The sequence below is a fragment of the Eubalaena glacialis genome, chromosome 10 (genome assembly GCF_028564815.1).
Source record: "Eubalaena glacialis isolate mEubGla1 chromosome 10, mEubGla1.1.hap2.+ XY, whole genome shotgun sequence".
Classification (NCBI taxonomy): Eukaryota; Metazoa; Chordata; class Mammalia; order Artiodactyla; family Balaenidae; genus Eubalaena; species Eubalaena glacialis.
Genome location: NC_083725.1, coordinates 64,196,693 through 64,224,460, shown reverse-complemented (window position 1 = coordinate 64,224,460; position 27,768 = coordinate 64,196,693). Strand labels below are relative to the sequence as shown.

The following is a 27,768-nucleotide window of genomic DNA, read 5'->3' as shown; positions in this document are numbered from 1 at the left end:
ATCTGGGTTATTGCAACTGCCTCCAGGCTCACTTCTTTACAACTGGTCAGTCCCTGATTATCAATTGATCACCCTTAATCAAAAACCCTCCGTGGCTCCATACTATCTACAGAGTTAAGTGTGAACTCGAGCTTGATGGTCAAGATACTCCTTCATGCAGCTTTAAATGACAACCACAGGTGACTCCTTCCTATTATCTACCCTCTGGCCCCCTGACCATTCACCTTAGGCCCTAGCCTTTTAAAAAACTTTTTATTTTGAAATAATTTTGGATTTACCTACAAGTTATGAAAATAGAACAGAGTTCCTGTGTACTTTCCCCCAGCATCTCCCCCCTGATAACATCCAGCCTTTTCTAAATGCTACTCATCACTTCCTACCTTGGATTACCACTCATGATCATGTCTTCAAGGGCCACGCCCATGTCTGATTCAACTTCGCATCTTTCCCAGAACCTGACACTAAGTATAGATCAATTAGGTACAAACGCTCAGTAGTTCCCAGACTTTTGCATTTCATAGTAAAGTTTAAAAAAAAAAAGTCAAAAACAAATATAACAACCTGCTCGTCACTGCGTCACTGAAAAAGGGATATCTCCATAAGAAGGGCAATGTTAGAATAAGAGACAATCCTGATAACATATCATCCTGATTGTGTCTTCTGCTGCAAGCAGAACCCTTGTGGACAAGCACAGCAGAGCATTACCTGGTGACCCCTGTGTCAGCTAAAGCCATGGTAAAGGGAACAAGGAGGGTGCCCCAGCTTTCCAGCACTTTCAGATCTGTGATGAGGGGTTTGGGGACTTCTGTACTAAACGTAGCTCCAACCGAGCTTGGACTATAAGTACTCATAGCATTGCCACACAAGACTTTCCCTTGTTTTTTATGGCAAAGACAGAAGTGTTTGGGGCTAATTAAGCACAGAAATTTCATTCGGAACTAAAAGTCTATTTGGAATTCTCAATTCTCCCTTCTGGTGCTAACACCTTGCCCCTGTCTAGATGGTACACACATTTCTGTGTACATACGTCTCTCATCTTGGGGCTGGAGTCCACATGGCTGCAGTGACTGTCTACAAGCAGATAAGGGTAAAAGGAAGTCACACATTTCATGGCCCCCCACAGTTTCCTTTCTCCTTCTCTTCTACCTCAGCTGGCACGGAGATGAATTTTCCTGCAACACTCAGCCTCCAGAGGAACACCTCTCTCTCTACATAAGACGTAGTTTTTCACGGGGTTTAAGAAGCCACAATCGTCTTTCTCCAATGCAGAGCTGACCATGTCAGGGCTCCTCAATGGCTCACCACTGCCTAACGGAATTACGCTCAGACTTTTCAGCATGATCTTCTTCTACGCCCTTCACACAGTGGCCCCGAAGGTCTTTCCAGCTCCTCTTTGGGGAGGAAGAAGTGTGGTGTTAGCCACTTCATAACGATGTCTTGCTCTTTCTTCCCTTGTGCTTTTGTTCATGGTGTTCTCGGTACCCGAAAAACCTTTCCCTGCTCTGTCTGCCTGGAGAACTCACGTTTATCCTGTAAGAATCAGCACAAGTGCCAATTCTTGACTGCAGCCTCCCTGGCCCCGCCCCCCCCAGACAGAATTAATCTTTCTGTTCCCACAGCAGCCTGTACTATCAGTAAAATGGGTTAATAACTACCTGCTTCATGGAGTTGCAAGGTTTAAGTGTAAATATGCATAAGGCATTTAGAACATTCCATAGCACTTAACAAATGTGTCATTATAATCGCTGTTGTTGGGACTTCCCTGGTGGCACAGTGGTTAAGGCTCCACACTCCCAATGCAGGGGGCACGGGTCTGATCCCTGGTCAGGGAACTAGATCCCACATGCATGCCACAACTAAGGGGCCTGTCCGCCACAACTAAGATGCGGTGCGACCGAATAAATAAAATAATTAATTAATTTAAAAAACTGTTGTTGTTGCTGATGTTTTTGTTAAAAACATTAAAAAGAAATCTGCTTATATATGTTTATGCCCTGCGAGGCTATGAGCTCATAAAGGGTAGGGGCTAGGTTCCTCTAAATCTCTTATCCGCAGCACCTGGCACAATGTCAGCTATAAACTGGGAGTCAAAGAAGTTAATTTTCTTTTGACTCTAAAATAAAATTTCCACTAGAAAATGTATGCATAAAGGAGAAGAGTATAAAGGAAAAAACCAAAAATCTATCACAACCAGAACACTTAGAAATAACCACTGTTAACACTCCCTGGTCTCTTTCCTTCTAGTCTTTTCTTACACATAGGTAAACATATACTCATCAAATTAGGTTCAGACTGTAGATACAGCTTTCTATCCAACTTTTTTCCCACTTAATGTTACACTATAAGAGTTTTTTCACATCTTTAATATTATTTGAAAACATGATTTCAATGGCTATCTAAAACTTCATCGTATGGACAGAAGATAATGCTATTTTACCAACTTTCTATTCTTGGACAGCCAAGTTGTTTTCAGTTTTTCTGCTTTTGAAAATATTTCTCAGTTAGGTGTAAGCTCTGCTAAGGGGTAGACTAAGTCCCAGATTAAACAGACCCTCACCCTACCCCTGCCCCCTTGAGAGTAGAGGTCTGGTCTAGAAAAAGCAGAGGATGAATCCTCTTTCCAGGAGCTGATTTAAGTATCTCTTGGAAGGATAGCAGACAAGCTTGGATGAGCTCACTCATGAGGCTGACCTGAGAGTGGGCTCGGGCTGAAGTTAGTCTTGTCTCCCTCCCATCCCCCCTCCATTCTAGGTCCCATTAACATTCCTCCCGGGAGATGGCAGTTCCAAAGGACAAACAAGCATTGTTGGGACTCAAGGGCCCCGAGAATGAGCCCTGTAACACGAGCCCCACCAGCTTGGATACAGTCGGGTAGGTCACCCTGGGGACGCCCTGGTGACAGATGAAAGTGCATCTCAGAGCACTGGATTGTGTTTCCAGGGCACAGGTGTGGGGAGATTACCTTTCTGACAAGCCAAGCACTTACCCCAATCTCTACAGCTGCTTTCTCTTCTTTCTCCGGTCCCAGCACCAGAAATAGCACCCTCAAGCCACGGTCTGTTAAAGCCACAAGCTGTCTTCACCGGAGCCCCTTTGCCGAAGAGTTACCAAAAGATCCCGACAAATTGCCTCACTTTGTCAAGTGAAAGAGTGAACACACACGCTGCACCGGGAGTGCCTGGGCAGGCGTGTCCCCTCCAGCCAGGGGAGCCATGACGCTCTTGCCAGGAGCCCTCGGTGTGGTGGCTGCAAAGACATGAGCTCTGGCCCCAGACCCCTGCGGGCTTGCCACTTGCTCACTGCCTGACCGGAGGCAAACTACTTGATCTCTCTGAGCCTCAGTTGCCTCACCTGTGAAGAGGGCATAATGCTGGCGTCCCAGAATCGCTGTGATGATTAAACGAGACCAGACACGTGAAAGCACTTAGCACCACGTGTGCCTGGCAAAGGAGCTCCTGCAGAAAAACGCAGAGCTGTGAGAGGGGCCAGGTGTGCTTGAGGAACAGGAAAGTGGCACACTGCAGAGCTGGCAGATGGGCCAGCATGCCAAGGCCTGGGGACCTGCCTAAGACACTTGAGCCGGCTGCCAGCAGTGGAGGGTGAGGGTAGGTAGGCTGTTCTGTTCAGGGCTTGGCAACACCCACCGGGACGTGACTTGAAATCAGCCTGGTCTCAGGGCTGGGAGGCAGGAAGGTGAGCCCTGGCAGGGCGCCCGCTGGGACCCCACTTGAAGCAGCTACTGGGGCAGGGCGGCCAGAGGAACACAACCCACTTGGCTCTTGGTGCCCACCCCAGTGTGCTGTACAGTCCAGAGCAAGCTCTCCCCACAGCCCGAGGCTGCCCTGACTCATTCTCACCTCACAAAGCTGTCCCTGAAGCGGGTGGGGAGTTGACTCTGACAGAACACAGACTACGTTCTTGGCCTGTCTTGAACCAGATTTCTAGCTGTTAAGATTCAACATTTCCTGAGCATCTACTACATGCCTGCACTGTGCTGATGCTTCCATACACGTGATCTCAGTGGGTCCCCAGGACGATCCCGTGAAGTCGTTATTCCCATTCCTGAGTGGTGGTGAGACTCGGGGTGATGAGGTCTTTTAAACACATTGACAAGCGTGGCGTTAGCCCTGGGGTGAGGCGACGGAGGGCCAGGCCTCACTGGCTGGCACTGCTCTAGTGCAAAGGCTGATCCGCCTCCCCTTTCTCAAATCCCTTATTTATTCACGATGGTGAACTCTGTGGGCAGTACTCAGGAGAGCTGATCCTCTGGGATCCCGCGGGTGAAAGAAAGGACCGACTCATTCTTGTGTCTCCCATGCACCAGGATGCCTGCTCACCTCTCCACAAATACTACCTAACTCAGTCCTGCCAATTGCACCCCGGCTCCCCGAGGTAAGAACTATTATCCCTATTTTACAAAAGACAAAAATAAGGCTCAGAGAGGGAGACAGATCGTCCAGTGCTATGCGGCTAGACATTGGAGAAGCTGTAATGAGAGGCCAGTGCTGGCTGGCTCCAAAATCTGTGCCCTTCCTCAAAAGCCTGTGTCTTTCCAAGAGAATCCCTGTAAGGCTGAAAGTGCGCGGGGCCTTCAAGGTGTACTGGGAGTTCTGAGCAGACTTTTAAACCTGATGCAATTCTCCCCTCAAGAGTTGGCACAAGAGCCTGTGAGGGTCTCGAGGACAGACTATTTCTTCCCACCCCAGAAATCTGCATCTGCTGTTAGCCCCCCAAACGGGACCTTAGCTAAAGATCCTTAATGAGTGTGTACCTTTCAGACAACAAACACTCAGCTGTTCCCAGTTCCCAGGCGGCAGCTCCCAAGCTGGGGCAGGAGGCCCCAAGGAAGGGGGTGACTTCACACCTCAATTCTTTAGGCAATTTTTTAGTCCTGGAAAAGGCATGTTCTAAACCTTCCAATCCAAGAAGGACCTTGACTCTTGAAAGAGGAAGACAGAAAAGGAAAGGAACCCTAATGAGGGGGTGAGGGGTTGGGAGTGTGTGAGCAACAGACTCTTATCCCAAGGGATGCAGAGATTGGAACCATTCAACCCAACCTGCAAAGAAGCAGGAAACAAGTCCAGGCCCTTTCTACCCTCACCTGCCCTTTTTACATACGACTTCCTCTGCTTCAGTAGGAGAAATACACATTCAGCAAATACACATCATTTAATTGCCTGTCATAAATTCTCACCTGTCCAGAGGGATGGCGATCTTCAAGGCATATTTGAAAACCATTTTTTTTTTCTAGTAGAGAAAGATATCTAGATCTTTAGTGATATCGTAGATGATGACCTGTTTGAAGGTCTTGACAATCCAGGTGTGCTACTTCAATGTGCAAAAATGCACAGTCAAGGATCCAGATGCCAAAACCAGAATAAATTAAGGGTAGCAGATGGGAAGTAAATACTAGCTTTCTTTATCTCTTACTCTGTATTTACAATGTTCCCATTTACTAAATATTCTGTTTACCAAGTATTTTAGTAATAACGTCCTCTGTTTTCATATAGCTTTTTGGGAAAATGCCTAGTGGTCCTCCTGGCTTGAGAGCGTGCTCCTGGGGCTGCCTTCCTAGACCTCCCTTTGTGCAGCACTCACGCTTCCATGTGCCTTATCTCCTAGGAGCCACATGACAGGCTGCAGAGGCCAGCAGAACAGGGTTTTTGTTTTTGTTTTTTTTTAATTCCTTTAGAGATAAGGAAAGTAAGGGCCAAGGAGGTGGAGTAACTTTCCAGTGTCACAAGGCTAATGAGGGGCAGGGCTGGGATTGGAAGTAAAACCCTGCCTAGGATGAACTGGCTGACACTGTAGTGATGCAAATTACAATGCTGAAGCAGTATGGGGCTCTCCATCCTGATTCAGGCAGAAATAAAAAGCAAGGAACCTGATTCTGGCCCACACTCACCTGCCCATCTCTAGCTGTGTTGGCCCAAAGAAACAGGCCAAGGAAGGTTATCTCCCTTGCCTGACTCATGTCTAGGTACCTAGGCTCTGAACAGACCAGCTTGCCCTATCAGAAGGGGCTCTGAAATAACAAATTGAAGTTCCTTCTCATCCTCAGTGTCCTCTCGGCCCCATCAAACCACCAGTAGCTTGAAGGGATAGCTAAGAGACTGCTTCAAAAGGGCAGAAATCACAGTGCATTTTCATCATCCATTGGAAGGTCTGCAGGGCGGGGCTTTTGATGTCAGTCGGCTGCCCTTGATCTGTCATTCCTGGTACAAAAGAACAACTCTTGAGAGGCAGGTTTGGGTATCAGGGGCCTTCCTGGTCTTCTCAGATTCAGTACTAATTGCAGCTCTGTTCACTGAATGCTCATTATTTGCTAGGTGCCAGGCTAAGAGTTCTCCATAAAGTACGTTGATTCCTCGCTCACCCACCTAGGTTGGTATTATTACACCTTATTACACAGATGAAGTGACCGAGGCTCAGAATGGATTACTAATCTGCCTGGTCACTCTGTCACTGGGATTTGACCCCAGGCCTATCTGACCTCAAAGCCTATCCACGCTTTTACGAAAAACTCTTAATAAGAGAATAAAATCAAATTATTTTCCTGTGACTTTCCATGCGATTTCTCTTCCATTAAGAACTGTACTTTGGCTACCTTTTGGATAAAAACAAGAGTAATTTTGGATACACTTTTCTTCATGATCAAAATAAGACAACTATTTGCTACAGATCTCTATGTATTTGAAACACTCTGATGTAATCAATAAGATCATATTTATAGAAGCACCTACTGTGTGTACAGACAGGCTCCATGCACTCAGTGACCACACACCTATATGGGCTGGGCAGCCCTGTAATAAATGTTGTCTATAAATAACCAAGAGGCTGAAGCCCAGAGAGGGGAACCCACTTGCCCAAGGCCACACAGCTTCAGGGCTCAGACTCAGAAACCAGGACTTCCCGGCCACAGCAGAACCCTCCCAACCACAGGATTCAGCAGCTTCTGTGTTGGATTGGATTGTGGTCTGGGTTCAAGGTGGGAAATGGGGCGGGGGTGGAGCGTTTGGGAGCCTGGCCAAGGGCTGGAAAAGCAAAAGGAGATGGAAAAGGTTTCATTCCCAAACGCTGCCTCCCTAGAAAACTTTAAACAGAAAAGTTCGCCTTTACAATCTGGAGGAGTGTTTCATGTTTCAGCTCACGTTAAACTGTTTTATGCTTTAGCTATAAACCTCCGACAGAGAGGGTGCAGGGGCAAGGCTGGCCCAACTTTAACTATGGCGGTGCCATCATAAAGCTCAGGTTACGAGGATCACGTCTAGTGCCAAGGCGGTTTAACAAGTATGAAGGCACATAATTCCTTCCAGTTGTCCTGCCTCAGCACAGAAGGGCTGGTCCTGGGGCGCGGCTGCGTGCACTCCGGCCAATGTGGTTCCCATCACTGGCTCCAGCGCCTCGCGGAAGTCCCCTCCACACCCAGGAAGGGCCTGTTTTATCACAACTGCTAGACTATCAATTTTCTGTAAAGGTTCAGAGGGTTTCTGTATTCTGAGTTCCCAAAGGGGGTAAGGAATCTTGCTACAAAGAGTGCCCACAATTCACCCATCCCAAGAATCCTTTCCAAAAACTCAGTTGCTATCGTCTAATCTCTCCCCAACCCAAGTTAAATCTCCTCCACTTTTTATTTTGATAACTTTAAACCCTACAGAAAAGTCGAAATGACAGTATAAAAATACCCATATACTCTTCACCTAAATCTGCCAATTGTTAATATGTTGCCATGTGGCTTTATCTCTCACTATATATATAAAATGTTTTTTCTGACCATTTGAAAGTTGCAGACATCAAGACACTTTCCATCAGCATGCATCTCCTAAGAATAAGGATATTCTCCCATATAACCAAAACATCATAATCACAGCTGAGAAAAATGAACAATTATATACCACAATATCACCTAGCACACATATATGCCATATTTTTAAAATTCCCTAATTCTTCCCCAAATGTCTTCTTTAAAGCCTTAAAAAAACTTAGGATCCAATCAAGATTCAAGTGTTGCCTTTGGTTGTTACCTTTTTTTTAGCCTCTTTTAATCTAGCGGAGCCTCCCACCTACCCCAGCTGTTCTATTTCCTTTTTTCTTTCCCCATGATATTAACCTTTTCTGAAAGTCCAGGCCAGTTGTCCCACAGACTGTCCTATATTCTGGATGTGTTGCTTTCTCATAATTAGACTCAGGTTAAACATTTTAGGCAAGTACATCTCATGCATGATGGAACGTACTTCTTATTGCTTTATGATAATGACCACGAAGTTTGGTCACTTGTTCAGGTGACGATTCCTGATCTCCCCACTGTAAAGGAACCTTTTTCTTTTGTAATATGTAAGCAATCTGTGACACAAAGTCTAATCTGTTAGAATCAGTTAACTGAACTGTTTCTGCCCTCTCACCTCCCATCCATCCTCCTCTGGCTTTAGCCTCCACACCCTGAAAATGCCCTCACCAAGGTCACCAGGAGCCATCTAGATGCCAAAGTCAGCGGGCGCGTCTCACGTTTGCATTCTTGAACCCTCACAGCAGGAACCGATGTTAGTGCTTGGGTCCCTCCGTGAGGGCATGACCTTTGTCTTACGTCTTACTCCAAGGCCTACCTCAGTGCTTGGCACATAGTAGGTGCTTCAGAAATCTGTGTGGAATGAATCAATGAATCCATACACTAAGAAAAAGTCAGGACTGGGATTCAGAAGGCCCGGCTTCAAATCTAGCTCTGTCACCCTTCACACAAGGAAAGGGTTGATTTAAATCAGTGGTTTTCGTACTCCGAAAAAAAAGAGGTTTCATATTAGAAGTGTTGTTTAAAGAGGATCTTACTCAGAAGCAAATGTAGGCATCTGACAAAAGGAAGCTGCTTTGGTTGAAGCAGGTGGTGAAGGCCGCCTGATGGACCTCACTGGAGTGGGGGGTTGGGGGAGGGTCAGAGAGGGTCAAGAAGGAGGGAAAGGGGTAGATTCTCGGAGGTCCTGACTGCCAGCCTAAGATGCCTGAGCTGTAATCCGTAGTGTTAGGTTTCAGTGGTGAAAGGGGCTGCTGGGAAAATCGGTCCGGTCACTGTGGGCCTGATGCACCTGGGGGCGCAGAGCTAGGAAAGCACAGGCCGAGCGGGAAGTCAGAAATGATCCTTTGTCCCCTCCCCGTCTCAGCTTCCTCCTCTGGAGTCCTTTGTCCCTAGAATGCTCTTTGAGCCCTTCTCCCCCATTATTCCGCGTGTTCCTTCTTGCTAGGTGAGGGCGGCGCATCACAAGATGAAGAGCAGGGTGAGCAGACAGCAGAGGGGGCAAAGGCCTCCTGAGCTCTGAGGGACTCGGGCCATTTGCTGAGTGGTTCGGTGACCTGAGAAGCTTGCCCATTGTCCGGGCTTTAAAGAGACACTGCCCCTTACCATTAACCCAACTTGGGACAAAGGCCATCACCAGCTCAGACAAATAAGCTGCTTAGCCAGACCTCATGCATCATCTTGTCACCCACGCAGGGGCGCAACAGGGGTATCTTGAAAGAGTTAAGAGCCAGAGTGCAACTCAGCGGTTTCCATTCTGGGGGTCTCTGGCTAGGGGGCGGGGATTGCTGACGAAATGTGCATGCAGCCTCTTCCTCAGCAGGGGGGCGAGGTGAGGGCGAAAGAAATCTCACATCTGTTGGGGAGGCTCCCTGAGACCTTCGGCTTCCAGAGGGTTGCCAAGAAAGGGGGGTGACGGCTGTCAGATGAGGGAGGGCAGCCCAGTGGGAAGAAAAGAGGCTGGGTGGAGCCCGGCACACCTGGGAGGTGTGGCCTTGGGCAGGTTACTGTACCTTTCTGAGGCTATGTGCCGTAAAACAATAACCAGAACAACAATGATAACAGTAATAGCAGTTTCCATTTCTACTTTTTTTTTCCATTTAAGACTTTATAATAACCAAGTACTTTGCTAAGTACTGCACATACATTATTTCATATTGAATTCTAACAACACTATGAAGTAGATACTATTATGATCCCTATTTTACACATGAGGAAAAATGGAAACTCAGAGGTTAAATCATTTACTACAGGTCTCCGCTAGCAGTGGCAGAGCCAAAATTCAAACCTGCACTCTTACCTCTTCTGCTCTAGAGCCCACCAGCCATACAGATTCAGCAGGGTGCTAAACACCTATCTTAGCACCTGGCGCCCTGCAGGTGCACAGTAATGGGATTTCCTCTTCTGTTACACAGTCCAAAGGTGTGTCAGGCCCTTTTTGGTTCCTGAGGCTGCACCTGCCACCGTCACCCCCTCTCGATGGGCTCTGAAATTAGACGTGTACAGAGCAGTACACCTGCCTTCAGTCCACGCCACTCACTACATCCCCACCTCAAACCCCAGGAAAATCGAGTCTTCTAAAGAGGCTGCTCCCTGGCGGTGGGAAGGGGGGAGGGTGGAGACGGGCCCTGCCACACTAGCTCTTTCTCCATAGAGAGGAAGCCAGACTTGCCTTCCACCACAGCCCCTGCAGAGGACCCCCGTGTTCCCCTCCTGTGTCCCCTCCCACATATCTACACACGGAGGAAACAATGGTGTCTGATCAGAACTCCTCAGTACAGGACCCCTGGAAAAGTCTGCTGAATGAATGAATGAATGAATGAATGAATGTTTGAGGAGGAGAGAGTGAGCGAGCTCTGGTGTCTCTTCCTCTTTTATAAGGACACCAGTTCCTTCAGATCAGGGCTCTACCCTTAAGACCTCATATAACCTTAACCACCTCCTTACAGGACCTTTCTCCAATGCAGTCACATGGTGGGTTAGGGCTTCAACCTATGAATTTGGGGTGTGGGACACAATTCAGTCCATAGCAGCCCTACAGATCCATAAGACTAAAGCTCACTTCTGGGCAGAGCTCCTTGGGAGTTACCCTCTTTCTCCAGGAGGATCCCCTGAGCCTCCCAGTTTGCACTAAACCTCTGTAGCCCCACACACCCTGGCACACTCCCCTACCTTGCTCCTCTCACTGATGCCTGCTTTAGGGCAGAGCTGCTTAGGTGTGTATCTCTCTCCTCAACAGCCAGCGGGCGAGCGGATGCTTTCTATTCTCCATGGGACCTGGCACACAGTAAGTCTTTAATAATACTTTGCTGAATTGGTTCTGAAAGGTAAACAAGCTTCATTTCTTCCCATATCATTCCAAATCAGAAAGATCTTCACCAGTTCTCCCTCTAAATTAATGAGTTGTGTTCCGAAGCCTTTGCTCCCAAGATCGTCAGCTATTCATCAGAAGCCCTGTTCTGGGTACCAGGACTGTCCTCTGTCCCCTCAAGAACCATGTTAGTTTGCTGTGGCCACAGCTCCCTAGTGGGACCATGGAAGTAAGCAGCTTGAGAGAGTGGGAGGGCCTCTGTGAAGAAGGGCCTTGGCATCAAGCTGAGGAGATAGGTCCTGAACCGCCAGTGGTGGGAAACAAGTAGAGGGTCCCTGCAAGGGCTCTATGATAGGGGTCTGGGCTTTGAAAGGATCACCATGGGACAGTGTGAAGATGGATTAAAGGAAGAAATGGGAGGCAGGGAGGCCAGTGAGGATGCTATGGCAGTGGTCCAGGGGAGAGAAGACATAGTAGTAAACATTTTGGCTAAGGGGAGCAGAATTTTGCAAAACTAGCAAATTAAGTATTATCTCAACTTCCATTTTTGCTTATTCTCAGATGACAGCAGGTAAGCGATCACAACTTCAATTTTGATCAGATAATCTCCTCACTGACTAAAAACTCCATTCTTTACCCAAGATTAGAAGGGGAGACCAGTCAACACTCAGCACCCCCTGTAATCTCAGTGTCTTAGATGTTATCCCATCTCACTGTTGAAACAACTCCCAGACTGCTACTTGTATGCCCACTTTACAGATGGGCAACTGGGTGAGAGAGGTGAGGTCACGCAGCTAACAGGGAGGGGAACTTGGTTCATAACAAGTGTATATTCCCCCAGAGCCTCTGCTGTGGCAGCTAAAAAGAGGTTTCTGGAAGTACAGGGATATGTATTATTATTATTATTATTATTTTTAAATTTCAACAGATGTTGACTCTTTTTTTTTTTAATTTTATTTATTTATTTATGGCTGTGTTGGGTCTTCGTTTCTGTGCGAGGGCTTTCTCTAGTTGTGGCAAGCGGGGGCCACTCTTCATCGCGGTGCGCGGGCCTCTCACTGTCGCGGCCTCTCTTGTTGCGGAGCACAGGCTCCAGACGCGCAGGCTCAGTAATTGTGGCTCACGGGCCCAGTTGCTCCGCGGCATGTGGGATCTTCCCAGACCAGGGCTCGAACCCGTGTCCCCTGCATTGGCAGGCAGATTCTCAACCACTGCGCCACCAGGGAAGCCCGATATGTATTACTGTTAGCCCGTGCAGCAGCTTCCCAGAGAGGGAGTGAAGCGTAAATGAATTACCAGTCATTTTCCTCTCCTTTCAACTCTGCGGGGGAGGCCAGCTGACCAGAAGGAAAAGACATCACAGTGTTTTATCTGGTACCGAATATCACAAGCAATCCTGGAACTATGGGGCATGGCCAGCAGCACAGGGAGCTCCGCAAGGAAGGCGGAGGTTCTGTTTCCAAGACCCCATGCTATGTTTGTTTAGCTGCTGCCTTGGGCTCACTCTCCCACCCTAAATCTCTGGAAATCACCCAGGAGGAGGAGGGGGATTACAGCTCAGGACTCCGGGACAGACCTGTTAATTGCTACACCTCCTCCAAGCCTGGAGGGGTGGGAGTGTAGGAATCTGCCTTCCTTCCAGAGATATCTGGCCAAAACCTTTTGGGTTCTAGAAAGGGTATAAGGAAACTAACATTCATTGAGCACCTATTACGTAGCAATCACCATGCTAGAAGCCTTGCCCATAGTTTCTCATAGACACAACAATTTTGTGAAGTACTATTAAAACCAACGTCCATTTTACAGAGGAAACTGAGACCCAGAGAGGTTAAGCAAGTTTCCCAAGGCCACACAGCACAGCAAGGATCTGTAGACCTCCGTAACCTATCTTTCCTTCCCATGGCTCCATATTGTGCTGTTTCTGTTTTCCTTCTAGCTTCGGTCCTTTTAGGTCATTTAAAGCCGAGGGAATTTTTTTTAGTTGTTTAACCTCAGGCACCTTTATAAATAATGGCAGTTCAGAAGGTGAGGGAGGAGGGGAGAAAGGAGAGGAAGGGGAGGGAGAAGAGGAAGCCACATGGTTTCCTGGTCCAAACTGGGAGATATTAACCAGTAATGCAGGATCCAGCTGAGCTCAAAGCACCCAGCTCAGACCTGATGACAGGGGCAGAGGGCAGGAGGCTGCCAAGGGGAGGGTGGGAACAGATCACTCGGAAAAGACCACATTTAGGAAAGGGAAGGAGGGGAGGTTCTGGGAGCAGCAAGAGATGTTTATTCTCAAGGTGAGCAGGCCATAGGGGTGTAGCATTAAAAGCCTAGACAGAGTTCTGGAAAAAGCCACGGAGCCATGCATCCCATGGGCATGGTTTTAGGTGGTGTACAGTGCGAGCTGACATTAAATCACACTGAATCACGTGCAGGATAGCCTCCATCCTCTTTCAACATTTTTGATGATGTCAAGGAGGAAATCTCAGTTTGGTACGTGTGTGTTTTTAATACCTAACACTTGCCCATGTCCCTATTTAACAAAGAGAAGCAAATCTCTGCATCCTAGAGCAGGCCTAATCTCACCAGAACATGATAACCAGCTTTCACTGTATTTATTTTTACAGCTACCTTCTATTTATGGCAAGTGAATTGCCACAGTAATATACAATTTCCTTTTAAAATAACTAAATTCACTTAGGTTAAAAAAAAAAGTTCGGAAAAGGAGGCAGTTTAAAGGAAAGGAAACAAAATGGCACGGAGGGGGGCACACTGCTATAGTGCAGACTCTGACAGTGACACACAAAGGAACAAGCTTGGGAAATGTTGATCTGATCAAGTCCTCCCACTGCCCGGACGAGAGAGCCAAGGAACCAGAGGACAAGGCTCTGGAGGTCACACTGCAGGTCAGAGGCAGAGCTGGGCTCAGAAGGCAGGTCTGCTGCTCTCCGGCACCTGCTTCCTCCCAAGCAGGTTTCCAGGATGGCTCACGAGGGATTATGGAGAGGCTTCTCCAGGGGAGGGTTATAACTGGAAAACTCAGCTTATGTGGATGGCAGTGGCCCTTGCAGGTTGGATCACCAACTGTGAGCAAATCTAAAACTGGCCCAAAGAAGCTGGTAGCCAAAGGGGCAGCTCTCTGCCCAGTTGCTTCCCTCTCTCCTACCCGGTTCTCTACATTCGGCCAGCCTCACAGCACTGTGCTGTGGATCCAAGGAGATGGTGGAGGTGAACGTACTCAGGGAATGCAAGGCTTATGAAAACGTGAGGTACACTAATCTCCCAAGCTCTCCTTAGCCTCCTTCCAGGTGCCTCTTCAACAGTCTGCGCCCCGAAGTGTCAGGAGATGCTTGAAGATGTGGTCTGGTGTCCACAAGGGCCCCTTGGAGCAGGCCACTAACATGTCCACAGGGACACAAACCAGGCTTAGCTTCCAGATGGAGAAAGCCCGGACACACGGCTAATGTGCCTTCCTCGAGGGGTGGTCTAGGAATTACTAGATCCAATCAAGCCAGACACCAAAAATGTTATTTTTGTACCTTTTAATGCAATGGCATTTGGGGAAATTAGTGGAAAACGAGCTGTAACCGTGTCACGTGAGTGACTAATTAGAGGGCCCTGGTTTTCCCAGGACGTTCGGTTACATTAATTCAAAACGTGACCTGTTTATTTTGCAGGGTCAGGAAGAAGGCTTACCTCCTAGAAAGCCAATGTGGCAATTAAATTAGAGTCACCAGAGTTTGCCTGAGGTAACATATGAAAAAGGGCTTGGTGAACTGTACAAAAACAGAAGTGACCCCTGTGTGGTTGTCCCCACTGCTCCCACTTAGGGGGGCATAATTGCCTGCCCCTGGTGGGAGGCTGCAGGTGAGGGCTTTCCCAGTGGAGGGAGGTACCTGATAAGGTGGAAAGGGCACTGGAGTCTGGGGCCATACATTGAATCTTGACTCTGCACTTGGGCAAATCACTTCATCTCTGCAGATTTCTAGTTATATCATGCATGTGGCTCACTGTACTATTCCGAGGGAGGTGGTTGTGCGTGTGTGTGCGTGTGTGTATGTGTGTGTGTGCGTGTGTGTGTATGTGTATGTGTGCGCGTGTGTGTGTGTGTGTGTGTGTGTGTGTTGGGGGTGGGCTGGTGAAAAAGAGGAAGAGAGAATATCAACTTTTTTTCATTTTTGATTTTAGCACCTACAGGTGCTCAGCTGTGAAGATACAGCCTCAGACAAGGCCTCCCTCAAGGAAGTTGTAGTCTAAGTTGGAAATCAGATATGGGGACATTCAGGTTCCCAGACTGTTAGGGAGGCATCTGTAAAGAAGACAGCAGGGCATCAAAGAAAGGGGAGGTCCATACAACCAAAGGGCTGTCAGGAAAGGTTCCTTAAGAACTCAGAGTTGCCGAGTTCTAGGCTTTGGAGAATTGAGCAGTCGGCCTCTCTCCTCCTCAACTCCCAGGCCTGAGAGTCAGCCAGCCTGCTGGCGCTGGCCTCCTGAGGCCCCATGTCTATACCAGAGGGGCTTGGCCTTTCCAAGCAGTCATTACAGATAAACATAGGGCTTCCCAGTCAGCAACTTGCACCTGTATCATGCTTTCTAGTTACCAAGCTTTCTAGTTATCTCTATGACTATTCTGTTACTAAACCTTTCTGAGTCATGCGACATCCCCCAACCCTGCCCATTTAAGAAGAGGCACGATTCAGGATCACCATCCATTAGCCACCATTCCAAAAATCTCAAAACTCTAAGACTGAAAGGTTTTTTCTTTTTTAATTGTTTACGACTGAAAGTTTTTTTTTAAAGTCATTATTGAATTTGTTACAATACTGCTTCTGTTTTATGTCTTGGTTTTTTGGCTGTGAGGCATGGGGCATCTTCGCTCTCCAACCAGGGATGGAACCTGCACCCCCTGTATTGGAAGGTGCAGTCTTAACCACTGGGCCACCAGGGAAGTCCTAAGACTGAAAGTTTTATCAAAATTGTTCTGGGGGCTTCCCTGGTGGTGCAGTGGTTGAGAGTCTGCCTGCCAGTGCAGGGGACACGGGTTCGAGCCCTGGTCTGGGAAGATCCCACATGCCGTGGAGCAACTAGGCCCGTGAGCCACAATTGCTGAGCCTGCGCGTCTGGAGCCTGTGCTCCGCAACAAGAGAGGCCGCGATAGTGAGAGGCCCGCGCACCTGTGATGAAGAGTGGCCCCCCACTTGCCGCAACTAGAGAAAGCCCTCGCACAGAAACGAAGACCCAAAACAGCCATAAATAAATAAATAAATAAATAAATAAATAAAATTAAAAAAAAAAAACTGTTCTGGTTGCAAAACCTGACCTGAACTGACATGTATCTCAGAGTCTTTTTTTGTTTTTAAATCTCACCAGTGTAACTGTTCATATGTTTGACTGCAGAAATATCAATGTATTTGATTACCGTGGGCCATCCCAGCACTCTGGGAATATTAGGAAAGACACAGTATGTGTACTGTATTTTATTCCTTAAATCTAAAAATTTCTGAATTCGAAAATGCATCTGACTCCAAGGGCTTCATTTAAGGGATTTTTGACCCTATAGATTAAATACCTATTTTATAGGATATTTCTGCTTAGCGTCCCCTTCACCCCTCATCTGTTAGGAAAACATCCGCAAACACTTCAGATGTCATTGTGGATGAAGGCAGGAAAGAAGGAAGAAATCAATTTGTCTTGCTCCCAGGAGTTTAGGTACTTAACTTCTCGACATAGCTGGTGTAAGGATTTATTTACCAACAAGGGTCTTTTGATGCAAGAGAGTTGCAAAAAGCAGTGAACAAAAATGCTTGAAAACGTCACATGCCCCTATGCCCTTGTCCCTTGGGACTTGGGCAACATACAGACCCAAGTACTGTGGTTGGCATGGAACAACTAACACAGGTTCCATGAAATTCACAGAGAAAGGAGACAAAAGCCTCACTGGATACTTCTCCATTGTAGGAAACAGGCACAATTTTGCCTTCTGATTTCAAAAACTGACTTCAAAGGACCCTGGCAGACTCCCTCGGGAATCTGGATAGGTTCCAAATTAAGTTGAATGTTTTGTTTTGTTTTGTTTTAAGAAAACACTTTTGGAAGGAGCTGCATACATAGCAGTGTTTCCCATTTAGAAAGAAAAATAAACACTCTTCCACTGGATTGGAAGTCAAAACAAAATAATCCCAGCTGCTTAAGACCTGAGGAAGTCAATGAAATTGCCAAACAACAGTGATGTTGACCAGTGTCACCAGCCTGAGAAATCTGTAAGGTGAGGCAGAAGGGCCCAGAATAGGGGGAAAAGGGAAAAAAAGCCACGGACGGCCTAGCATCCAGGGCTTGGCTCTCATGAAGCAGCACCACAATTTAGTGTCTAAGTCATTGGCCTGATTCATCTTTGAAACTCCCACATCCTCACCGAAACACAACGGAAAGATTTCACTCAATGGCTTCAAACAGACTTGGGATTCAAATCTGGTTCTATGACTTAGAAGCTGTGTGATTTTGGGGAAGTTACTTAATCTCTCTGGCCTGCTATTGCCTCAATGAGACTAAAAATGGCTATGACACAGGACAGACATGAAGATTCAATGAGATTCCCTGAGATCTCATGATTTAATGAGATTAAACACCTCTCACATAATAGGGGCTTCATCAAGGTTTGTGAGGTGAGTACTAGGAATCCAACAACTAGTAATTTTTTTTAAAAATCAGCTTTTCTTTGGTGGACTTCCCCTTATCTTCTCCAGCTTCCTACTAAGAAGACAGAAATAACAGGATCTGGTATTGAAAACAAAACACAAAATTTGGGTGGGGCTCTAGAATCAGGTAGGCTTGAGTGTGAGTCTCTGCCTGGGCCTCGGTTTCCTGAATAGAGACAAACAGAAGCTCAAAAAAAGATAACGCATGTTGGGGACTTCCCTGGTGGTGCAGTGGTTAAGAATCCGCCTGCCAATGCAGGGGACACGGGTTCGAGCCCTGGTCTGGGAAGATCCCACATGCCGCGGAGCAACTAAGCCCGTGCGCCACAACTACTGAGCCTGCGCTCTAGAGCCCGCGAGCCACAACTACAGAGCCCATGAGCCACAACTACTGAGCCCATGAGCCTAGAGCCCGTGCTCCACAACAAGAGAAGCCACCGCAATGAGAAACCCGCGCTCCGCAATGAAGAGTAGCCCCCGCTAGCCGCACCTAGAGAAAGCCCGCGCACAGCAACGAAGACCCAATGCAGACAAAAATAAATAAATAAATAAAATTAAAAAGAAAAAAAAAAAGATAAAACGCATGCAAAGAAAAGACTTCTACGCGGAAGGGAAGGTGCTCATTACATGTAAATTCTCCCACCTGCTCCTACCTCACCTCGGCTTTTAGAAAAGGACAGCTTTCTCTGAGCTATTTATTCCCCGACCCTCTTAAATATTAACCACCAAGGTTTTAAATCCCTTTTACTTTAGACTTTAGATGACAACAATTCACGGCACATTTAATATTTATTCTGAAAAGTTTCTGTGGCGGTAGGGACAAAGATCTACTTAATCCAAACCACTTCCTTAGCTTCTCGGCTATGACAAGTTGCTATTTTAGTGAAATCTTTCTTTATATCTATCAGTGATTTCTAGATGGTTATCCTTGGGGTGGATTAGGATTTTGAGGACAGAAAGAGCTGCTTCCCCTGTTTTCTTTTCTGTGATGCCCCACGCGGCCTCCGTGCTCTTTACATGGGATTTTCGCAGGGCGGTTCTGGGCACCACGGGCCGGGGATCGCAGCCCGGGCAGGAGCAGACACAGCTGGAGGCAGAGGGCCTCTGGGAGCCACTGGAGCGTGCAGCCCAGCTCCCGGAAGGCTGCTTCCCAAAGGGTCAGCCCTCAGAGGAGGGTGCTGAGTCAGCTCCGGCCAAAGGAAACTTCATTTTCACCCTTTAGGCGCCCGAGGGGCTGCCTTTGTCATTTAAAATATCTTCTGAAAGAAGTCTCTGGGGAAGCAGGCCTCTAAAGGAGCCAGAGCAATTAACCCATTTAGGGTGGTCTTTAAAGTCTTCAAGTGGTGGAAGGGAATGGAAGGGTGGAGATAAGGAAGGGAGGCAGGGACTTTTCCTTGTTGAACTCCATAACGACCCCGGGAAGTTTTCCCCATTTCACCTGGAGAGCAGCTAGCTGAGGCTCTGAAAGGTTAGGTCCTGTGTCCAGGCTCGCATCTCTTGAGACCCAATTTCGGAAGGGTTGACTATGGCTCTGCCCTCTTGGCTGCACTGTGGTCCTTACACAGTTTGTACTGCTTGCTCACCCCTTCATTCCCACTCATTAATTATCTCTACATAAAAGGCATCTGCAAGGCCATGCACCAAACTGTTACAAGTGGCTATCTCTGGGAGGAAGAATTACAAGAGAACTTCACTTGTTGCCTTTCTGCATTATTTGAATGTTAGCAAGCATTGTTACTTTTATAATTGACAGAAACAATAGAGATAATCCCATTAAAATAATTTCACATTTTTCCATGAAAAAAAAATCACACAAAACTTAACAAACATTTATTGGGCACACTACGTAGCAGGGCCCACTCATCCTCACTTGCTAGGGCTGGGTCCATGCCAATACCAGCAGGCCCTTTGGCTCACAGAAGACCACTCAGTTTGGGGTTTCAGGGGACAGGAACGTGGCAGGCAGAGTCTACCTGTGGGGTGACACTCACTGGCTCCCTCATGACCCACCAAACCCAGAGCAGCAGATCACTAAGGACCCAGACTCTCCCTTCAGGCGTGGGACACATTTATTACCAACCTTTAGAGTAACACACTCAGAGCAAGGCTCCAGGGAAGGACTCTGAAGTGCCTCTAGGTCCCCTGGGGAGCAGGAGTACAGAGGAGTGTAGCTGAGCAGACAGCTATAGGCCAAAGTCCCCCCATCTTCCCTGCACATCAATAATGCAGTAATGCCATCAATTTGCTGCAGAACTTGCAACAACGTGATTGCTCTTATTCAGTTAATTAGCGAAGGGAGAGATTAAGGACTTTAATCTCCTGCCTTCTCTTTTACCTACAAGGCTTATTTACTTAGAAATGAACAAAGACTATCACTATATATATATATATTTTTCCCAAGTAAATCTTAAGAAGGCTACTGGCTGACACACCTGTCAGCATCACACAACACTAGGAAAATCAGAGTACCTTAGAAATTGCTCCATCATTGGCAAGATGGGGAAACTGAGGCCTGAAGAGGGACAGTGATTGGCCAAGGACAAATAGCCAGTGAGCTACAGAGCTGGGCCTGGAACCCATTCCAGGTTCCTATTTCTCTGCATACTTTAAAACATGGGCAGCTAAAAGCTCTAGAGGAGCAATGACACTGACCCACCAAAAGGACAATGCCACCCTCAGGAGCACAGAGGGAGAAGGCCCTGGAGGATGGTTTGGTTTTCGGTCACAGATAATGCAGGGCTCAAGATCCTGTCAGAGGGACTTCCCTGGTGGTGCAGTGGTTAAGACTCTGCGCTCCCAATGCAGGGGGCCCGGGTTCAATCCCTGGTCAGGGAACTAGATCCCACACGCTGCAACTAAGAGTTTGCATGCCACAACTAAGGAGCCAGCAAGCTGCAACCAAGGATCCTGCCTGTTGCAACTAAGAAGCCCGCCTGCCACAACTAAGACCTGGTGCAACCAAATAAATAAATAAATAAGTAAATATTAAAAAAAAAAAAAGATCCTGTCAGAAGAGAGACACAGATGTAGAGAACAAATGTATGGATACCAAGGGGGAAAGGGGAGGGGGGTGGGAGGAATTAGGAGATTGGGATTGACACATATACACTATTGATACTATGTATAAAATAGATAACTAATAAGAACATACTGTATAGTACAGGGAACTCTACTCAATGCTCTGTGGTGACCTAAATGGGAGGGAAATCCAAAAAAAGAGGGGATATATGTATATGTATAACTGATTCATTTTGCTGTACATCAGAAACTAACACAACATTGTAAAGCACCTATACTCCAATAAAAATGAATTAAAAAAAAATAGGGGCTTCCCTGGTGGCACAGTGGTTGAGAATCCGCCTGCCAATGCAGGGGACACGGGTTCGATCCCTGGTCCAGGAAAATCTCACATGCCGTGGAGCAACTAAGCCCGCGTGCCACAACTACTGAGCCCATGTGCCACAGCTACTGAAGCCTGCGTGCCTAGAGCCTGTGTTCCGCAATGAGAGAAGCCACTGCAATGAGAAGCCCACGCACTGCAACAGAGTAGCCCCCGCTTGCTGCAACCAGAGAAAGCCCGCGTGCAGCAACAAAGACCCAACACAGCCAAAAATAAATAAATTTATTAAAATAAATAAATAAAAATAAAAAAGAAGAGAACCATCAAGGCCAAAGACCTCCTCCCTGAGTTTCAAAGAGGACAGAGGCTGGGAGAGTTCCTGGTTAGGCGAGGGGGCTGGGGATAAAACACCTTTCTTTGTCATGGGGGATGGGGTGATGCCTGGAGGGCCTCAGCTCAGTACCCAGAGGAGCTCAGGTCACTTTACCATGTGGCCTTCTACACCCTTCCAAGGTTAATGCCTATTTACTGTCCAGGTTCCTAGGTGTAAAAGAGCTGGGGGCAGGATCCCACCAGCTCCCTACCTTGGGTCCTTTGTCCATGTTTTCCCTCTGCCCAGAATGTCCTGGGTTATTAAAGCCCTTGGTTATCTCTACCTGGCACACCCTACTAATTCTTTCAGATCCAGTGAACGCCTCCTCCAGGAAGCATTTCCTGATTTCCTCAGGCGCAGTGGAGGCTCTTCTCCTCAGTCACCTCCACACCAGGTTCCTATCTCCCTTACCACCTTGGGCTGTAATGATCCCAAAAGAAAAGAAGTCTGACATTCTCTGAGCATTATTAAGTGCCAGGCAGTATGGTGGGAGTTTTCACATACAGACTCTCTATAAATTCCCTGGAGGGAGGTGGGTGGTGACTGTGACCATGACTAACCTTTACTAAACTCCTTCTCTATCCCAGGCCCTGTGATGAGCCTTCATCACGAGCTGGGTACCATACTGCCCATGTTATACTTGCTTAAGGAAACAAGCTTAGAGGCAATCTGCCCTATCCAAAGTCCCACAGCAATAAAGCTTATATTTAATGCAAAGATGTCTGCTTGCAGAGCCCGTGGATCCTGCCTTATATCTCTCTGAATCTCTGCCTCCTTCTCCAGAACTTGGCCTGAAATTTAGTGCCACACAGGCACTTATTAATAAATGTTTGCAAAATCAACACACAACCTACAATATTAAGTGGGGAAAGTCTTATTTCCTTTCCTCTTCTTCGATAATCAGGAAATCATGGGCCACTAGGGAGATCCCAGGTTATGTCACATATATCACCCCACCCCTCCTGTAGGCTTGAATCCCCTCCAGGCTTTGAACTCTTGCAGAGAAGTGGACTGGCCACTGCTAGACACAGAGACGGTAAGCACCTTGGCCCAGGTCACACAGCACCTGACCAGGGGCTAAAACCTGTGTCTGCTGGCTCCTGGTCAGCCTGGAGTTTGGAGCTATTGCATCGTACCGCCCCCCGCCCTCCAACACACACACCTCTTCTCCTTAAGAGAGTCGGGGGGCAGAGCTTAGAAGAGGCGTGTGATTATGGGCAGATCCATGCTTAAGCCCAGTGGCTCTCTCTGCAGTCAGCATTCAGCCCTGCAGCTGCCTGGGTCTCCAGGGGCCCCGTCTCTGGGCAGTGTGAAAGTCCAAGAACTTCCAAAGCCAGGAGCCTTTCTCTCAGCTTTCTCATGGTCAGTGGGGAAACTATCATACTGGTCTCTTAGGCAGGGTTCTGAGGAAGATCCAATCCAATAAAGCAACAGTGGCTGGCACAGTCCCTGGCACATAGTAAGTAGTCAGTCGGTGCTATGTTCATTGCAACCATTCTTTTCTTTTCTTTTCCGGTGTCTATCTTTGTCTCAGTACCTTTGTCTTACTCAGGCTCTACCTGATCTTTCTGTCTCCTTGTGTCTGTCTGTGCATCTTTACCCCTGCAGCTCTGTCTGCCAGACGTCTGTCATGGGGGTGGGAACAGCAGCCCCCCACCCCCCGCACACCCCAGCGGCGCAACCAGGCAGTAGCGGGGCTGCCCGAGCCCACCGAGCCCCCCAGGTCCCCGAGAACCCTGAGCCCGCCCCATGCCCCCGGCCCTTCCGCCCCTGCAAGCAGCCCAAGGCCGATTAATCAGCATCGCCAATGAAAGGAAAAAACAAACCCACAGAAATTAGCAAGAGAGAGGGACTTACCGTTTGCCGCGACCCCCAGGCTGGCGGAGCCACTTTTAACTAAGAATGAATTAGGGACAAACTCTTCCTCAGAGTCTGAGTCCGGGGTTGGCTGGGCCACACCGTTGCCTAGCAACCGCCTCTGGCTCTCATTGGCCGGAGGGGAAGGGGGCGGGGAGGGGGACTGCTCAATAGGGGTTGATGAAGCGGATGAACAATGCAAGGGAGCACCTGCGAACCACAAAGACAAACACAGACAGAAAAAAAAATAATGAAAATTGGTTTTGAGGCACACGGGGAGGGGGAGGGAGCAAAATAAAACACGCATCAACAGGGGGAGGGGGTTCCCAACACAGGGCGATCTACTGCACACGTGGCCCCGGGGGCGCGCCTGATGCCTCCTTAAAGTTGGTGCAAACTCCTTCTGAAGAGCTGGCCTCGTGCAGAAGTCTGCATGCTTGCAAAGAAGGCGTCCCTCGAAAACACCTGGGAAGCCCTTCCTGCTTTGCCTGTTCTCTGAGAGAGGTCTGAAAATCTGGCGTCTAGTCCTGGTGGGGCTGTGTCATCTATCAAACAGCTGCCGGCCTCCGAGCTTCAGTGGCCTTGCTGGTAAAATGAGCAGCCGCACTGGGTGATCGCTAAGCCCCTGCAAGCTGGCCATTCTGTGATGTCACCGAACTGAAATAATGTTCTTATTGGTGAGATTTTAATCCAACATGCCTGGAACAGGCTCTGGGCCTCATAAAAGGTAGAGGGAGCTGGAGAGAATGATCCAGAGCCCCCTCCACCGCTGGCATTCTAGGATTTCAACACACTAATCTTTTACTTTTCTAAGAATCTGACATTTTAAGATTTTTAAGTCCTGACATTCTCTGCAAACCTCTTGAGAGAGCAAGAACTTTAGCAGTCTTTTTCACTTCTGTATCCCCAGAATCTAGCATAGTACCTGGCACATAGTAGGCACTATATAAATATTTGCTGAAGAGATGAATTCTAGGTGTCTAACAGACTGGGATTCTTAGTAGTCTCAACAGACTAGGATTCTTAAGTTCTAATAGTCTCAGATGAAAAAACTCTATACTATTTAGGACACTAACACTGTGAATTCCAAGATGCACTAAGTCAGGATGTTTGACTGCAAGTTTCTAACATGTCAGGGTTCCACGATTCTAAAAATCCCAGCTTTCTATAGTTTTGTGAGCACACTCCCAACTCTTCAAAAGGAGGAGGTGATGGCCGGCCGGGGACAAGACCTTTGGGGGCAGACAATTTGCAGTCCTATCTGTGTCTGGGCTTTAGGCATGTGCAGTACATCATCTACAAGAGAGGGAACATAAGCACAGACACATAAAAGTATACGGTACAAGACAACGCATCCACTTGATAGCAAGGGCTACATCTTTTTTTCCCACCTTGACTGATAGAAGGTTTAAAACATAATCAGATCCATCCAGTTTTTCAGAGGCTGAAACTTAGGAAACATAATGCAGCCCAGACATGTCATCATAAGATCTGGTAGAGCTCTATGGGGCAGGTGGCAAATAGAGCTGCTGATTGTTGAAAAAAAGCAAAACAAAACAAAAAAGCTTTCTGTGGTCTGTCTACCAAGAGAAGCTCACTCAGTTCAGTCACCAAATCTTGCAGGATTTTGCAGGTTCCGTGACTCTCATGTCAACCCTTGAGCCCAACCACGTGTGACAACATTTTATAGAGTTGCTGTGTATGCCGTTTGGTTGGTTCATATTAGAAATTCAGTAAGAGCAAGTGAGGCAGCAGGGAGCCACGATCACGGTACAATCTCGGGGTAGCTTTTCCATCCGCGTTTTGGTTTACCTAAAAATCTGGGCTATGATTTACCTTAAAATCGTCCCAACCAGTGTTTCCAATTCACCCTAGGGAGAGCCTTCCCTGACACCACTTACCACACAGCACTATAGCGATGATCATTCCTTTCTCTGAACTGACCTTTTTTTAGTTCTGTTATCATATTTGCCCTGCTGCATTTGTAGTTATCTGTAGTTCTCTCCTGTATAAAAGCATATGGCACATTCTTGGAGTGGGCTTTGGAGTTCAACAGAATTGGGGTTTGCATCACACCATAGCCTCCTATTGGCTGTATGATCTTGGGTAGATTTCTTCCAGTTCCTCATTTATAAGTTGGGAACTCCTCCCCTTTTATAAAGTTATTATAAGGACTAAAGATACTATACTACACCAGCACACAGTATGCTTGAGGAAGCAGAATCCCAGGGTCAGTGCTTACCAAATGTTTATTAAATTGAATGAAACCACCCCACGAAGAACACCATTCAAGATTTCCCTTCCTCTACAGTCCCAGTATTGGAAAGATTTTTGTCCGCCAGGCTGCATTTATTAAGCAATATACATTCATTTCCTCATCTTTTATTAACCAAAGACATCTTCTAATCTCCAATCAGAGCTTCTGATGAGCTTGAAATAACCAGTACCATACCATGCTGAGTTGTTAGAATTTCAGACAAAGGTTAAGAAACATGATATGTTGTTCCAGGGTACTTGTTACAGCCTCTTCCTGAGTAGATCTGTCAAGCTTTATGAAATAAATAGTTCCCGAACTAAGTAAATTGTTCCATCACAAACTTCAGAGACCCTGGGCTAAGAACAGCACAGTCCCTCCCAGTCCTCATGCCTGTTTCTTCTCCCTTCCATCCAATCTCCAGGCCTCACCCTGGGCCTCTGGGGTTGCTCTGAATATTCATAACTAAACATTCAAAGGACCTAACAAGGTGCCAGACCCTTGGTAGGCGCACATGACCCACAAGGTTTCTGTGATGTACAGAAACTATTGGACACATGTTAATTTCCTTCCTCTTATTCATCAGCATCTTTTAATTTAAGTGGTCCCCAAGTGGGGGCACAAAACCATCTCGCGGGTGCAAGAAAATTCTAGAAGTATTTATCTTTTATGTCACCCTTTTCTAATATCTATTTTGTATATGTTTTATAATGTATGTAATGCATTTGTGCCCAAAATACATGTAATAAAACGCACTACTGTATCAATTCGGCATCTACAGAAGCAGGGCAGGTTGTATTAAAAGAATGGGCTCTGGAACCAGACCCTACATTTGAATTCTAGTTGCACTACTTGCTAGTTCCGTAGTAGTGACCTTGGGCAAGTTACTTCACCCTTTGTGACTCAATTTCCTCATCTATGTAATGGAGATCAAAAAATAAAAAAGAATACCTACGTTACAGAGTTGCTCGGAGGATTAAAGGAGTTAAAACAAGTAAAGTCTTGAGAACAGCGTGGCAGCCAGTAAACACCTAATAAACTTTAGATGTTAGTATGCATAAATATGTATATATAAAGTGAGGGGCCCTACCTTTCTTTATCTTTTCTTTTCTTATAAGAGCAGCGTGTGACCGTAGAACTATGGTGAACACTGTTTCATTCCATAGACATTTCCTAAACACCCACCGAGCAGGCTAGAAGGTGAGGGATATATAAACTGTGAGAGGCGCAGCCCCCAAGGAGCTGGTGGAAGGCGGGGGGGGGGAGAGTGTCACATGCAGCTGTAAGCAAGGCAGAGGTGGGACCTGTCAGAACAGAAGATAGCCCAGTGTGAGGGGAGGATGGAGGTAGGGAGCTCACTTCAACTGGAGGAACCAAGGAAGGCTTTCTGGAGCCATAGAGGATTCCAGTGGGAAGAGATGAAGAGATGGGGAGAGGATTCCAGTGGGAAGAGATGAAGAGATGGGGTCTTGAGCATCCATGGCAGAGAGAGGAATACTCCGCCTCAGGCCCTCATCCTTCACCTGGTCTCAAGCAACCTGCCCACTATCACTTTACCTCTCAAGTCTCATGTGTTACCATTAACTTCTCACCAAGGATGCTGAAACTTGCTGGCCTGCCCTCATTACCATGCACTCACTGCTCTCTCTTCAGCTCAAGTTCACCGATTTGCACAACTTCAGGGCACCACTGGCATTGAATCTATCTGAATGGCACCCCCTGAAGCACAGCTACAAAGTTTTGCCTCTGAGCTTTTGCACATGCTGTCCCTTTTGAGAGTTTCCTTTCCTGTTCTCCTTTCCTCATCACTACCACCCTGTGTGTCTCACTAGCCCCCACTCAGCCTCTGGGCTTAACCTCATGATCACCACCTCCAGGGAGTCTTCCATGATGCCTCAAGCCTGAGTTTGGGTTTGGCACCCCTCTGGGGGCTCCCGCAGCTCTCTGTACTTTCCCTGTTGCAACATTTCCCACACTGCAGTGTATACTTGTCTGTGGCCACCCACTAGCCTGATTGGCTTGTCCGTTACCATATTCTCCAGTGCCCAGCACACTGTCTGGTACATAGAAAGCACTATAAATATCTGTTAAATGAAGAAAGGATGGAAGGAAGGTAGGAGGGAAGAGGAGGACCTTGATTATAGCACAAAAGGTCTATGTAAAGAGAG

General features: G+C 47.3%; 1 protein-coding gene across 3 annotated transcripts in view; it reads right to left on the bottom strand.

Moving 5' to 3' along the window:
- Nucleotides 1-27,768, bottom strand: part of TENM4 (teneurin transmembrane protein 4) — a 391,446-nt gene that overhangs the window by 273,249 nt on the left and 90,429 nt on the right. For 2 of the 3 annotated variants that reach the window (XM_061204087.1, XM_061204089.1), the window contains exon 3: nucleotides 23,347-23,556. The exons of the other annotated variant lie outside the window; for it this stretch is intronic. In XM_061204087.1, the coding sequence (XP_061060070.1) occupies nucleotides 23,347-23,556 (210 nt within the window). The remainder of the gene's footprint in view (nucleotides 1-23,346; nucleotides 23,557-27,768) is intronic. 3 annotated transcript variants of the gene reach the window in all.